At 41.7% G+C, this 15,303-nt stretch overlaps 2 protein-coding genes across 2 annotated transcripts; one reads left to right on the top strand and one right to left on the bottom strand.

Moving 5' to 3' along the window:
* Positions 1-1,563: 1,563 nt before the first annotated feature.
* Positions 1,564-6,808, bottom strand: ogfr (opioid growth factor receptor). Its single transcript, XM_079182873.1, has 7 exons — positions 6,519-6,808; positions 5,903-5,968; positions 5,718-5,799; positions 5,555-5,633; positions 4,696-4,762; positions 4,098-4,246; positions 1,564-4,005 (listed from the first exon to the last, which is right to left on the bottom strand). The coding sequence occupies exons 1-7, from the start codon at positions 6,645-6,647 to the stop codon at positions 2,907-2,909; spliced, it is 1,671 nt and encodes a 556-aa protein (XP_079038999.1). The 5' UTR covers positions 6,648-6,808; the 3' UTR covers positions 1,564-2,906.
* A 6,446-nt stretch (positions 6,809-13,254) lies between these two features.
* On the top strand, positions 13,255-14,781 carry kcnk15 (potassium channel, subfamily K, member 15; the record flags this gene model as incomplete). The annotated part of the gene is made up of 2 exons (XM_079182895.1): positions 13,255-13,543; positions 13,772-14,781. Exons 1-2 carry the CDS (start codon positions 13,261-13,263, stop codon positions 14,779-14,781), a joined length of 1,293 nt encoding a protein of 430 aa, XP_079039021.1. The 5' UTR covers positions 13,255-13,260.
* Positions 14,782-15,303: the final 522 nt, after the last annotated feature.

Below are 15,303 nucleotides of genomic sequence, written 5' to 3'. Positions count from 1 at the left end.
GAGTCTATGCGGAAAAAAGGTCAAATCCCCGGTTCCCGGTCCTCTCTCACGTCCCCCCCAGCGTCCGCAACGGAGCCTTTCCTTTACCTCACGGCGCGCAGCTCCTGAATGGCTTTCCCTTTCGGATCCAGATAAACCCGAGCCTCCAGTCGAAGGGGCTGAACTCAATGTGGCGCACTGTACACAGGGGTGAGGAGGAGTGTGGGAGGGAGGGAGGCAGCAGCAGGCAGAGGAGAAACAATTTCGGACAGGGAGAAAGTGGGTTGAGCTAAAAAAAAACAACGTTTAGAAGTATCCGGGGGTTCCTGCTTTTAACCAATTAGAAAGTGACCTAAAATACTATTTTTCCATGTGTGCAGAGTTCTGAAAAGTTATTTAATGGCTTTGTCATTGTGCAGAAGTAATTACTTAAAGGGGTGCTCCGGCACATTTAATAGGCTACACACTTTTATAAGGTTTGGCACATAAAAAAAAAAGGATGGTAAAAACTGAAGCAACACAGGCCAAGAAATCCTGCCCTGAATCTGTCAAGCTCCAAAAATACTGGACTCTACATTTCCCACAATGCAACTCAGCGGCAAGTCTTCATTTTTTTTGTCGGACAACCAGGAAGTTAGCATCGTTCCCTTGACAAAAAGCAAAAAAACCTGGATTTTTCCATTGGCTTTTCGATTATTCCAGAAAATAAACTCTGTGGCAAAGACACGTTTATGATACTTACGTTTCTATTCAGTGAGAAAATCTATATAAATCAATAATGGACACCACTTTTATGATTTTTTGAAGCGTATGTGCAATCGCCACAAGTAAAAAGCTTACTTTAGGTTGTAGACAAACACCACAAGTCGCATGACTTTAACTTTGTCACCAGTAATGCTGCAATGGAGGTCACAGCAATGTGGCACCGCACACAGCGAAGGACCATTTCATCATTCTGTACTTTATGTAGTTTTATATTGAGTTTTTGTGTTGTAAAACGTGTGCTGTAACAATGTTGGAGCTGCCATTTCCATTCAGTTGATTCGTGCGTCTGTGTGAGCGGCGCTAGTTTACTCCTACGGTCTATTTTAACAGAGTTCCCATTGATCCTTGAAAACTGAATTTTCAGAAATGTTTTCCCACCAGTTTTTCTTTTCCTTCTAGTTGTTAAATTAAAGATGGTAACTTTAAACTCTGTTTCTCTTAGAGGCTGATGGAGGCTGGCAGGAACAACGCAGCCGAGAACAAGCTCAAACTCCAGCAGCAGTATTTCTTACCGTCCTTACTCAGCCTCCACTCCAAACGGATCCAAGGTGCTGAACAAATCGCGTTGCGTCAATATCTCTAAATTCATCTTCTTTCTTCTTCCCTCGGTTGTGAGTCATGTAACTTCACTGACGCTCGGTCTGCTTGCTGGGGTAAAAACAGAAGATATTTCTGACTGTACGCTGCTGGGATTTCAAATAATAGTCTCAGCAGCAGGAGCTGACATCTACCACAGAGTTATTCTGACGATTGCTATTTACTCGACTATAACTGAACAGATTCATTTCATGAAAACTTCAAAAAAATAGTTGAACTTTATTCCGCTTTAACAGCCAGTTGGGAGGGGGAAAGTCATATATAAACAATTCAGCACTTTTGTAAAGTAATTACCATTTCATTATGTAAATATCATAGCTTTAATAATTAATAGTGAAATTTAAGTGCAAATATAAAAAGATGCATCAACGTACTCGCCCTGGCTTTTACATGTTTACGGACTTCACTCATGTCAAATTAACATACGGCGGACTTTAAATCATAGCCAACGCTTTATCAGACATATTGTACAATCAACCAGTCTTATCACGTCGCTGGCAAGGCTTTGTTGTTAAAACGTCTACTTGCCAAGTCTCCATGAGAGCATACGGATTGTGCAACATTATTGAGATTATAACTTAAGTGACATTCAGCGGGATCCAGCAGAAACACAAACCAGTACAGCTTATTTTTTTACTCATAAACAGCCCAAAGAGGAAAAAAAAAGCTCTTCCAATTAATTATTTTTCAGTGCAAAACAAGTATTAAATTGTGAAAGTATAAAGGTGTTAAAAATACTGATCCATCATTTTCTTGATATACATAATAATAATCGCGCTTGCAGAGATATTAAATATCACAACTACGTCAAAAGGGAAGTCTCATATTTAGGTTTTCTTTTTGTCGACAAATCCCATGAAAAGAAATGAATTTATGATACTCACAAGCATCGCCTGTGTATCTCAAATCAATCACTGAGCAACAATGGCTATCATGCCCCATCATCACAATAACATAATCATTAATAATATAAACACACGCTGTAGTTCATTTTCACTCAATCACACATGCTGCTGAAAAAAAGTCCAACAAAAAACACTTCTTACTCCCGTTTAGTAGCATTTCAGAAAAACTAGTCACTTCCTGTGAAAGGATCAAGACTTAAACAACTATGTGGTCAATATTTGAGGATTCACGTGTTCAATAAGAATCAATGGGATTTGGAGCTGAGAGTCACGGATAGAATAAAGAAGCCAGAAAGCATTGAGGGCTCAGCTAACGCACTGTGGGTTGTGGGGAGACTACACGGCTGGCACACGCTAGCTACTAATGCTAACAAGTTAGCCTCCTGTTGGTTTTGATCGTTTTCATGGGACTTGTTGACAAGAACAAAAAAATATAGAATATCATCAGACGTCTCCTTTAATCTTGTCTGATGGCCACGAGGAAACCGACTAACATCCCGTCCCACATTTAGCAAATTAATGAACTCATACTCGTCCAAAGTGAAAACAACAAATATAGTAGAAATAAGGCCCAGGAAGTCTTTTTAAGTCATACTCTGTCCCTATAGTACATTTCATTTAAGCTCAAATTTATGTATTTTCTTCTGTCATCCAGTTTATTCATGAACTCTTCACATTTTGGTCCGAGCTTGAGGGGTTTGATTCCATATCGACGTCCTCCGACTCCTTCCCGTTTGTCTGTTTGTCTTTGTCGGTGCTCGTTGCCGACCCATTTGCTGCCGACCCATTTGCTGCCGACCCATTTGCCTTCGACGTTTCCTCCTCTTCCTTTTTATCTGGCACTTGTTTAAAATCAGTCCTTGGGATTTTTTCCTCTCTTCCAGAAGAAAGAGTGGGCGAATGTTTCGAAGTCTTAGGGGGCGTCTGCACCGAGGGGCTCGTCTGACCGGCGGCTTTATCGGCGCCAGCCTTCTCCTCCATCGGCCCGCTAGCGGAGTCCCCGGCGGAGCCGTTGCTTTGCAGCTCCTTGTCGTCTTCTCTCTTCTTCTTCGGTGGTTTTTCAGTGTCTATGTCTGCATCCGTTTGCATATTGTCGTCTGGTTCCTGGGTGGTGTCCTTGGAGTCGTTGGTAGATGCGTCCTCGCTGTCCGCACAGGGCTCGTTCTTTGCCGTCGCAGAGTCGGGACCGGACGACTGATCCATTTCATCGGCCTCGTCTGTAGAGTCGTTTCCGTTCCCCAAACTTTCATTAGACTCTGCGTTTCCATTTCCGACAGTCTCCGCTTCTGGTTTGGTCTCGGCCTCAGACAGTTTGTTTTTGTCTTTACTTGCCGTCTTATCAGTTCCTTTCTGAGCCTTCGAAACATTATCCAGTCCGTCCTCTTTTTGTTGCACAACCGCCTCTCCATCTTTGCCTTTACTCCGTGAATACGCCTCATCTTTCCCATCTCCATTCCCAACCGTGTCAGATCTCTTCTCTGCCTTCCTGAGTTGTTTCTGAATCTTTCTGGGACACCACACAAACTTGTCCTTTGGCTCAAAATTAAAGTAGGCGAAGCGCACGAGCTCCTGGCGTTTCTGCTTGTCCAGGACAGCAAACAGGAAGTAGTCGAGCACGCTGCGCTTAACGCTGCTCAGGGTCTTCTTAACTAGAGTCTCTTCCAGAAAGAAGCGCACCAGAGGGGCCTGGTAGTGCTCAAAGCCCAGCTCCCCGAGGCTCTTCAGGATGCGAGTGATGCGCAGGTTGTTGTGCATATTCCTGCGGGAGGCGAAACAGTTGAAGCTGCGATTACAAACCGACATGTACACATACAGACGTTGCATGTATGAGACAACTTTTTAAATATTCACCGCTCCAGGTTTCCAAATCGCTCCTTCCAATTATCTGCTCGTTTGAGTTCGCCCGTCTCCTTGTTGACCAAACGCATGCCATAGAAGCCCAACATGAGTTCATAGGACTCGACTAGTCTCTTTTTAGCCTCCTCGTTCTTCTTGAAGGCCTGGTGAGCACAAGCAGTGGAGGTAAAAATATGACCAAATCACAAGTAACACGGGTCAAACATTTGAATTTTGGTTAAGTTACGGGTAGAAGAGGAAAATATGGGTTGTGTGTCTTTATGAAAAGAGCTGAATGTTCTAGAACAGGTTTCCTAAAGGTCGATAAGTGTTTGCTTGATAACCAATCCTGCAGTTTCTAAGACTAGTACTAATGTTAGTAGAAATCTTTTACATAATACAATGCAATATTTCTAATAACTAATATATCAGATACGCAGCGGTCAACCTGTTTATGTACTTTTTGGAGCATTTGTCTTAGTTTTGATAATCCTCTGAAGCTTTTCTAGCATAATGCATCTCTAGCCACAGCATCTGAAATACACATTCAACTCACTGCGTGACATCTGATTTCAACAGATATATCATTTCTTGTTTCATGTTGTGCACTGACCTCGATCTCTTTCTTGGTGAGTTCTGAAGCCATGTAATTAACCCCCGGCTCTCGCAGTGGAAACAACCTGATGATGGCAGATGATTTAAAAGAGAAAAAAAACAGAAAATCAATTAACTTCTAATGAAGATGACTTCAGCTGAGTGTTCTTCTGACTGTGTGCTATTCAGTCACTAAAAGTTCTTTGAAAGCTAGTACGTTAATAAATTGTCTTACTGGCGCACAGTTTGCAAACTACTATTTACTGTTTCAACTCCTTGCTTAAAGTTACTACAAGGAACTTTCATTTTGCGTTGATTTTGGCGGCTCCTGTGGACATACGTGGTAGTGTTTCTGAGTGCCAGAGTCCCTTTAGAAAACCTCATTTTACTGCAGTGGTTCTGGTTCTCTCGTGCCTCACTTCCCTCCAGATTGCCCATCAATACAGCCTGGGCAAGCAGCAGCACGGTGCCAGTGTTGGCTCCCAGCAGGGAGGCCGGAGGAGGAGACGCTGCTGGCGGCAGCGAAGCCGGATCATCGATGGCGGGCCGGCTGGTGCCAGAGACCTCGTTAAAGTCTGAGCTGAATACGTTTGTGGTGAAACCGGCAGGACTTCATCTAATTTTGCACAGAAGCCGGCCCGATGGCACCGATGACGAGCATTAAGAATAACAATCGAAAGAGCCAATCTTCCCGCTGATGGTCTCGTTTATGTATGTAGGTCATATAGAGGCATTGGTTTTAAATTGAGACCGTTTCATGAAGTTCCTCACAGTAACTTTAAGAGTGTGCCGCATGCTTCCGACTGCGAGGTCACCAGAATATGATGACACACACACACACACACACACACACACACCACGGGGTAAACAATACATACCACTGAATGTACGAGTGAACTCTCTCCAGTCGTTTGTAGTCATTCTTCCACTCTTTAAGAAATGATTCAATGTAGATATCTGCACCAAGCGATAAAGAAAGCATCGTGTCACTGAACAGACTTTACCGAACATTGAAAATGTAAGAATATCTTGATATGTTACCATCAGGAGCGGAGGGGAACTTATTTAGATAAAACTGCAAATTGCTCATTTTGTCTTCTGTGCACTCGTCATCCGTAAGATTCTAACATAAAGACAAAAACACACACATATATATATATATATATAGTTTGACGTTTCTCAGTGATGCTGGACTAGCTGTATTTGGTTACATTGCTGTGACTTACTGGATATCCTCTCCTGTAGGTCTGCATGTCCTTTGCTGCCCTCATGTTTCTGGGCGTGTGATGCCACTGCAAATAAAATCGAAAGTGAAATTAACCTGCATCGGTCTCAACGCTGTATACAATTTGATGATTTGGATAAAATCATTATTTAGAATTAACGCATCCTAGTTCAAAAAGAACTATGCCAAGCAGTGTCGTCATTGCTAATGATACCACGACACGTAATGTAGTAGAAAAGCCGGAATAATGCGATACAGTAACGTTACAAGTTGACCTATAAAAAGGCCAAGCTAATCTATTTCACACTCCCGGAAAAATGGGTTTAACACTTAATTCAAAAAGGCCTATTTTGGCTGTATATTACACAGTATATATAGTAATCGCTATAAGCAGCCCGACGTAAATATAACGATATATAGCGACTTATAACCCCTCAAAGTAAGCTAACATCAGAGGCTAGCTAGGCTAGTTAGCAAGCCTGCAGCACAGAGAGGCAATACAGCTATCGTTAGCTTTACAGCCAGGTGAGTTACAAGTCAACATATTCCAACGCCATGACATGATTTTAGTTGTGGTTTGCCTGAGTAATAGTAATAATAATAATACAAGCACGTACAGTTAAAGTCCAGCCAGATTTGTTTTTGTCTTGACATGACCGACGCGTTTGGCTCTCTCCGGCCGGGTCGTCTCCATCGCTCTCCGTGTCCCACGTCGAGTCGTAGTCACACACACAGTCGTCCTCCATGATTATTACAATAATAATGTGACTTAGCTAAAGGCTAAATAAACGTGTAACCCGTGTTAGCGCTGTTTGACGAACATGAATCACATGTTCAGGTTAGGCGAGGACGTTCCCTGACCATCATCCGTGTCTCTGGTCTACCATCGTCAGACAGTCTGCAGTACTGGTGCTGCCTTCAAGTACCCCCACTCTGAGTAGCGATTATGGGACTTCACGTAACTTGGCACAAATAGCGTTTGCGGTTAGCTTAATCGGAAACGAAGTTCGTCTTTAATTGTCGCTTTTGTCTGTTTAAGAGAAAAATAAGCCTTAAACAGTAGTTTTGAGTTGCTGCCTCACGTGACCACCATCTAGGTACAGTTTAGGATAAGGTAAAACAGGAAGTTATAGATGATATTAATGCTAAATGCGATTATCAACACTTAAGGAAACAATGTATTCCTTTATTTTTGGCTTTCACGCCCTATTTTAGAAGCGGGTGTCATTTGTCACTTAATTAAGTTGTTAGTGTGCTTTCTAATACAAAATAATTAGAGTTTCCGACAGAACCGGAAGAAAGCACACTTGCTGTATTGGATGGTTGATGGCGATAAAAACTGCAAACCAAAGCCGTGTAAAGAGAGAGTCGCGTCAACGGAGGTTCAAATGCATGATCGTCACGTGAATTAACGGAGACTTCAGGTAGTTCCAGGAAGTACTTGGCGGGCAATTTGAATGCGTAGATATTGGTAGAATCGGTATAAACATTTCTAATACTCAATAAATAAATTGATTAACAATATTGATTTACAATATTCATATATAGCAAGGATAATATGTATTTAGTAATATACATTTTTGTGTCTTTTCAAAGTAAAATTAGCTATTTAATTACCTGCATTGTTGACATATTTTAGGCTAAATGTTATTTATAATTTAGATATAACTTAATATTGTTTCTAGACCAGCAACAGCAAAGTCACGATATAAAGTTATTAATATCTCACTGGAAACAAATCTAAAATGTAAATAAAATAAATGATTTTCCCGAGTTAAGTTTATAAAAGTCTACTTTTGTCGAAAAAATCTTTTTTTTTCATAATTTCCTAAATTCCAAGGTGACGTTAGGAATATTTTACACAGTAAAGCAACAAATCCTCTCATTGGAGAAGCGGGATCAAGAGAATGTTTGGTAATTTTGCTTGAAAAATGACCTCCACCATTATTAAACCAATCAACCAATTATTGAAATAGCTGCTGGTAAATGTTCTGTGGATTCACTCGTCGATTAATCCACTAATCATATCAGATCTATTTACCATGACGTCAGTGTTCCAGAGCAGCAGGGTTGGAAAAAACGCATGCACTGTTCAGTTGCATGTAAACTGATTTAACTACATACTGTAATTAATAAATATTGGTTATTTTTGCTGAGGGAGACCTGTGACAGCCATGAGACACATTTTACTCAATTCTTCTAAGTTGGTGGAAGAAGTCTTCAGATCCTCTACTTGAGTATAAGTACTAATATCACACTGAAAGTCCTGCATTCAAAAACTGACATGAGTAAAAGTATTATCAGCAAAATATACTTAAAATATGAAAAGTAGAAGTATTCATTGTGCAGTGAAATGTTCCCTGTCAGTGTTTTACTATAGTGTATTGTTTTGGATTAATTTTACAGCTGCATTAATGTTTATGTTGCATTTTGCTACTGTAGATGTCTAAGGTTGTGCTAATATTCTAACTCCTTTAAATAGTCTTGGTTAATCTCAGTTTTGTGACGATGCATTTCCCAGCGCATCCAAGAGGGTTTTTCAATATTGTTTTTAATCTTGAGAAGTAAGAGAATGTTCTCAAACCATAGAGGAACGCTTCCTCCTTCAGGCTAACACAAACATTCACGTTCAAAATCACCAACTTTGCTATCAGACAAATGTTGTGGAATAAATAATACAATATATTCTTCTGAGATGTAGTGGAGTAGAAGTATGAAGTTGCATAAAATGGAAATACTCAAGTAAAGTACCTTGAATTTATACTTAAGTACAGTACAGAAGTACATGTACTTAGTTACATTCCACAACTGCAGATCGACCATCTGACCTTGTGTCATTGACATCTATAGACACTCTGCATCCGCTCACACACAATCTCACATGCTCTCTCTCTCTCTCTCTCTCTCTCTGATACACACTTACAGTCCAAACACAGTCCAATGTATCTGCTAATCCAGTCTGAGTTCTGTCTAATATCTGGACCAGCAGCACAAAGGACTGAAGGGTGTAAACATGTAATTTGTCCGTGATGTCCATCCTCTCACAGTAATTGGACTGATGCATTTATACAAGGGAGTATTTCACCATTAGAAGATATAAATAGAACTGTTTATTATCACAGGGGGATTCAATTTTGAATTGGTCGCTGGTGTGGGTTTCTATTTTTGGTCTTTTTAGTTACTGTGGAAACCAGCGGGCCCTGCAGGCATCCAGTATAAGCCGTTCCTATTTAATGCCTCTGCTTTATAAAATGGATTCCCCGTTGCCTTGTTCTCAGCGAGTTCAATACAGAAGGAAAGATTTGTTAATATACAAAGGGATTATAATAATTAACCAAGTCTGGCTGTGTCTGTAGGAGATTTGACAAGAATTTAGTAACATTAACACTTTCTACTACCTGCCCCCTTGTAACGTTGAGCTTCCTGCTTCCTGTAGTTTATTACATTTAAATTACCTGCCATTTCATTTTAGACTGAATTAGTTTTACTTGAATATGCATACATTTAATTAGATGCATTCAATTTAATGCATAAATTCAGAGTGGGGCGATTGTAACCAGGGTCTGGTTGCAATTATAACACTGACAAAAATAAAATAAGTCATATTTACCGACTGTAACCCAACATATACTCACAAACATACACGCACACACACACACAGAAACACACACAGACACACACACACCTACACACACACACACACACACACACACACACACACACACACACACACATATATATGTACGTATGCATACTTATACATATACATGTGTATACATATGTGTGTATCATTTTATGTATCCAAATGTTCAAAAACTTTTAAATTGTGGTATCATTTTTCTGATATGTGTCCTAAATGATCAAATCCGTCATTATTGTCATTATCGTCATCCAGATTAAAGCCCTTGCAGTTGAATTCCCCACTGTCCATGTCTCTGTGTCTTCAAGTCCTCGTCCTCTTGTCTCTGACAACAGGTTTGCCTCCTCATAAGGCACCTCTCGGTTTCAAGCTGCTTCCTCATCTGGTACTCATATTGTCCCTGTACATGTCCGTGTCAAAGCACAGCTGCTGTTCTCTGCTAATGACCACCTTTCCATTCTAAAAGCTTTTACAGAGGAGCTAAATTTCTATGAGCCCTCTTCCAGGATTTTTCCAGATTTGCACCCCCCCCCTGCAGAATTGGCAGATGGATTTTATTTGTGCCTTCAAGCAAAAGGTCCTCTTGTCTTTGCATGTTGCCATCATTTTTAAAACGTTTTATTTATTTTTTTACCATCTGCATATTCTGAGACACCGAGTAGATGTTTTTTGATTTCATAAGATAAAAAGGGGACAAATGCTTTTTGTTGACAGCGTCTAATGTTGCATGAGAGTAAAAATATAAAAGGATTCATAGGATTAATACTAATCTGGTAGTTAAAACACATCATAACTCACAAGCAATAAAAGTTACAACACGCACAGTACAGACGACAATAACGAACATGGTCTCAGTGTGGGTGGTGTTTACGAATGAAGCAGAGTTGTGGCATTTGGTATGAAAGACTTTTTGTGAATGTTTTTGGTTGCGGCGGTGGATCTGTAGCGTTTTCCAGAGGGCAGTTTTATGAATTCTTTTAAAAAGAGGATGAACAGGATCAGATACAAGGTCTTTGTTTCACCTGCGTCATACATCCCATTATTTTCATTCTATCGCAATCATTTTATTTTAAATCTTAGCCCCCAGGCGCCCCATTAAAAGTTAAAACACGTTCAAGAACACTTCTGCAAACGTTCTCTAAAACATTCTTGCTCATGTCTCATGAATCACATTTCCTGATTAGATACAAGCACTGCATTGCTTTAATAAAAAATATGTTCTGTGATGGCTGTAAAACGTGCAATCAAAAAAGGTTCCTAAATATTCACACTATTGCTGTTTCAACAGGCAAGGTGGGAAAATAATGACAGGCATTTTGGTGACTCACTTTCGTGAATAGATTTTAATTATTTTCGAGATGAGATTTAATGAGCACTTAGAACCGGATAAATATATATTTTTTGGTTTGAGCTAAAAAAAAAAAAAACACATCTTGTCGCTTCACAAAGGGAAAGCTTCTACTGACTCACCAGCTGTCAATCAGCAACCGTGAGAAAGATAATAATAATATAACAAATGTAGACTGTAACAGAGGAAAAACATTAATATTCATGTGCCAGAATTTAATAATGTACATATGACATTTAAAGAAAATGAGGCATTACGACCGAAGAAAGTGGACACTGGAAGGCATTTCCATAATCCACTTCATTTGTTTCCATTGTTCCTCGTTAAATGACACGGTGATATGTGAGCGTGATAATGAAATGTAATTGAGAGAGCAGAGAGAACAGAGAGAGCCCAAACTAAATCAATGAAGCATCTCTCAGAGTCTAAATACTTATCCTGAAGCCCAGGCCTGATGGGGATTGATGGGCCTCCTCACTTTGTTCCAGGTCCTTGGGCTTTGAAAAGGATGTGAATACACGCTGTGCAGATTGATGGGTGGCTGTTGGGTGGCTGTTGGGTGCTTCAGGTTCCTCTCTTATCAGCGAAGATGTAATTGCTTTATGGAGAGCTGGTTTGACTCACGTCAGGGAGGCAAGCGTGCTGATTTAGCTACTTAACACAAAAACAGGGCCACTGAGAGCAGGTTGCTCTGTTTCTAGAGGAACAAAAGAACACAAAGTGATCCACCCGCAGCACGCTGCTGCTGCTTCTACTGACGCTCCTGTTACGTTTGCAGACAACCGTGTGACGTTTCTGTTCTTTCCTTCCACGCTTGACTAGAAAATCCAGCTTGAATGATTGATACTGGATGTTGCGACATAATTCACCGATCGAGGGCCCGGATCGTTGCGCTTAACGTATTTATCTCCGGCCTCACTGACAGTTCAAGTCTGTGCTTCTGGTGTGAGTAACCGTGGCAACCGGCATCACCTGCAGTAAGTTTCCAGAAGCATGTGTAGCGATGTGGTTTATTCAACAACTGTACCAGCATGCATCAGTGTGTGCAGGGACACACACACACACACACACACGCACACACACACACACACACACACACACACACACACACACACACACACACACACACACACACACACATACATGTACAGAGGTATCCATGAACATGAAGTCATTGACATGTTTCCAAAATGACAACATTGAAGACATGCATGATTCAAGGAGACAGAACAGTAAATGTGTTAGGTACTAATGTAATGTATGTAATAATCTACTTTGATGTTAGGGCACCGAAAATGTTGTCAAAGTAACACAATTAGCATATTTTTTTAACTGCTCACTTCTATTGATTCCTTTTCTAATGTCAGCTTGTAAATGCATGTACATGTACGTTCATGTATTCATCTCCCTTTAATAGCCTTTTTTATTTGTATTCTTTCTATTTTATACAAAATGATCTCCTTGAGTTTGTCTTGATTTTCCACTTGATAATTACTTTATTATTATTATTATTATGTTATTATTCTGAGGCTGTAAAAGGATGATAATTCACATGAGATGACATCATTACATTACTTATTAAACAGCGTATTGTCTCAGCTAAAACTGTTCTTGCTTCATAATCCATTTCACATGAAGGCCTACTCATTATTATTGACTGTTGATTTGGTCAAACTCATTTTAGTTTTCATTGTGTTATTTATTTTTTGGGATGTTTTCAGAAGGCAAACACAATCCTTTTTCATCCATTTATGTTTTGGTGTTTTGTTAGTGGTGCAAATAAACCTTAACTAACAAAGCAATTTAGTTCTCATCATGTTACTAAACCCGAGAACATGTTTTAGGAGCTTTGTAAAGCCTTGTGCCTGAAACCCTGGTTGTCCGTGTTTCTCAGCCTCTGGCTGTCTCCACTTTTAGATGCGCAGTTTCAAGGCCAGATGTGAGATCCCGCTGGTCGCTGTCCGTGGTGCTGAACCCCCCCCCCCCCCCCCTCCTGTTAGATTGGTATCTACTGAGTGGGGACTTCACTTGTTGCACACAGCTGGGATAAGACTGAACATTGCTGCAAAAGCGTACGAAGTGTCTTATTCATACATTTCATACAGCTTTTTTTATTATTATTTTTGACTGGTTTGCGCATGCGAGGAGGCAAGCTGAGGCCACTTGCTGATGACCGTGTTGAGAGCATCGATCGCTCTCAAAGCGCGCAGCAGGATATGCGCGTTTTTACATAAACCTGGTGACACAGATATCCTGGTTTTATTTTCTCCCGCTTCTACGCTTCACGCAACGGGCAGTAACAGCAATGTGGGAACGGTACCACCTGTAACTGTGCGCCGATCTGCTGCCGACTTTCACGCCGACGCCGAGGATGAAGAAGCAAAACGTCCGGACCCTGTCGCTCATCCTCTGCATGTTCTCCTACTTGCTGGTCGGCGCCGCGGTGTTTGACGCGCTGGAGTCCGAGTCGGAGAGCTCCCGCAGACGCATCTTGGAGCAGAAGCGCAACGAGATGAAGAAGAAGTACCGCTTCTCCGAGCACGACTACTGCGAAATCGAACGAGTGGTGCTACAAGCTGAGCCCCATCGCGCCGGGAGACAATGGAAATTTGCTGGCTCTTTTTACTTTGCCATAACAGTCATCACCACCATTGGTAAGTTGATGTCATGCTTCTATCTTTAGACATGAGGGGTACTGTTTGACTCTGTTGCTATAGTATTTACAGTGTAGCATATTCCTCTAAATGAATGCAACATTTAAGGCTTGTTTTGCAGACTAAATCATGAATTAAAGAAATAGATCCACATTTCAGCATCCAAGCGTTGCCACAGTATGCGTTGTGGGTTATGCGCCTTCTCATTTTCCATCCCTCTGCATTAAGGTTATGGTCATGCAGCACCAGGCACAGATGCCGGAAAGGTCTTCTGCATGTTCTACGCTGTACTGGGAATTCCTCTCACTCTGGTCATGTTCCAGAGCCTGGGAGAAAGGATGAACACGTTTGTCCGCTATCTCCTACATAAGGTGAAGCAGTGCCTGGGCTGTCGACGCACTGAGGTGTCCATGGAGAACATGGTCCTGGTGGGCTTCCTCTCCTGCATTGGAACCCTGTGTGTCGGGGCCGCAGCCTTCTCCCACTTTGAGCGATGGAGCTTCTTCCATGCTTACTACTACTGCTTCATCACACTCACCACTATCGGCTTCGGGGACTTTGTGGCCCTGCAGAAAAAGGAGGACCTCCAGGAGAAAACGCCCTACGTGGCGTTCAGCTTCATGTACATCCTGGTGGGGCTGACTGTTATCGGGGCCTTCCTGAACTTGGTGGTGCTTCGCTTCCTCACCATGAACACCGAGGATGAGCGGAGGGACGCTCAAGAGAGGGCGTCGCTGAAGAGGGACCGGGGCCTTTTGGATGGGTCTCTGGGTCTCCGTGTTGTAGGGGAACAGAGCAGAGGCGGCCACAGAGAGAGGAACAGGAGCAATGCGGTGCACGGTCGCAGCCACAGCACGCTCTTCCTCCCGATGGAGGAAGGAACCAGCTGCACCAACCTCATCGCTTCCCCAGCGGACGATCGGGAAAGGCAAGGAAGCCCCTGCGGACACAGGCTGCATTTTCAGATCAAGGCAGGCAGACGCCAGCCAGAGACAAGCCTAAGCTCCCTCTGCTCCTGTGTGTGCTACCGTTTGGGGATTTGTGATAGTCCTCTTATGTCCCACGGTGAGCACCACGGCTGCCATATCAATTCTGTTTACGACAACTCAGTCTCCTACAGGATCCAGGGCTGCTCGCTGGGCTCCAGGGACAACACTGGACTCTCTTCCCCAGGAAGCACGCTTTCACCGGGGCATAGTTTCCGTGAGTTCCCTCGTTCAAGGAGAAAGTCTGTGTAAAGAGCACTGTAGACTGTAAACAGCATTTTCAATGACACTGTATTTTGTGTTACACCTTGTGCATGTCAGAAGACACTGATTCTGTTCAATGAATAAGTTGTCAGTTGTGGCTGTTAAAGATAATTTTATTTGTTAAGCAAGGATGATATTTCTTATCCTCTTTTACCATGACATTATCTATGTTCGTGATTCTGCTGTGTTCCTCGCATGAAGGCGAAAGTGCATGCTAAAGAGAATGTACAGCACAAAATGTGGATGCATGTGCGATGTACAGATGTAAACAGTTGGGCTTTTTAAAAGTATTTTGGATATAGTGCTTATTAATGACTGTATAACTGTTCAGTGAAGGTATGTGAATGATCCTCGGTGGACTCTGCTCCTGCTTCCAACAAAATCCAACACTTTTCATGCCATAGCTAGAAGATGTCAGCTTAGTTTTATATCAAAAAAAGCCTTAAATAACGTTCACCAAGCTAATGAGATAAGTGGCTTCTTAGCGCAGTGAATTTAATAATTTAATAA

The sequence above is a fragment of the Pholis gunnellus genome (genome assembly GCF_910591455.1).
Source record: "Pholis gunnellus genome assembly, chromosome: 2".
In the NCBI taxonomy this organism is placed as follows: Eukaryota; Metazoa; Chordata; class Actinopteri; order Perciformes; family Pholidae; genus Pholis; species Pholis gunnellus.
Note: the sequence above shows the minus strand (reverse complement) of the source record. Positions and strands in the feature narration are given on the sequence as shown.

Excerpts from the sequence above, each read along its gene's own strand:
- ogfr (XM_079182873.1), bottom strand. The coding sequence starts at position 6,647 with ATGGAGGACGACTGTGTGTGTGACTACGACTCGACGTGGGACACGGAG. Across the intron at positions 5,634-5,717 it reads GTTCCCCTCCGCTCCTGATG|ATATCTACATTGAATCATTT; the intron begins GTAACATATCAA and ends CGCTTGGTGCAG. Across the intron at positions 4,247-4,695 it reads TCACCAAGAAAGAGATCGAG|GCCTTCAAGAAGAACGAGGA; the intron begins GTCAGTGCACAA and ends TGTGCTCACCAG.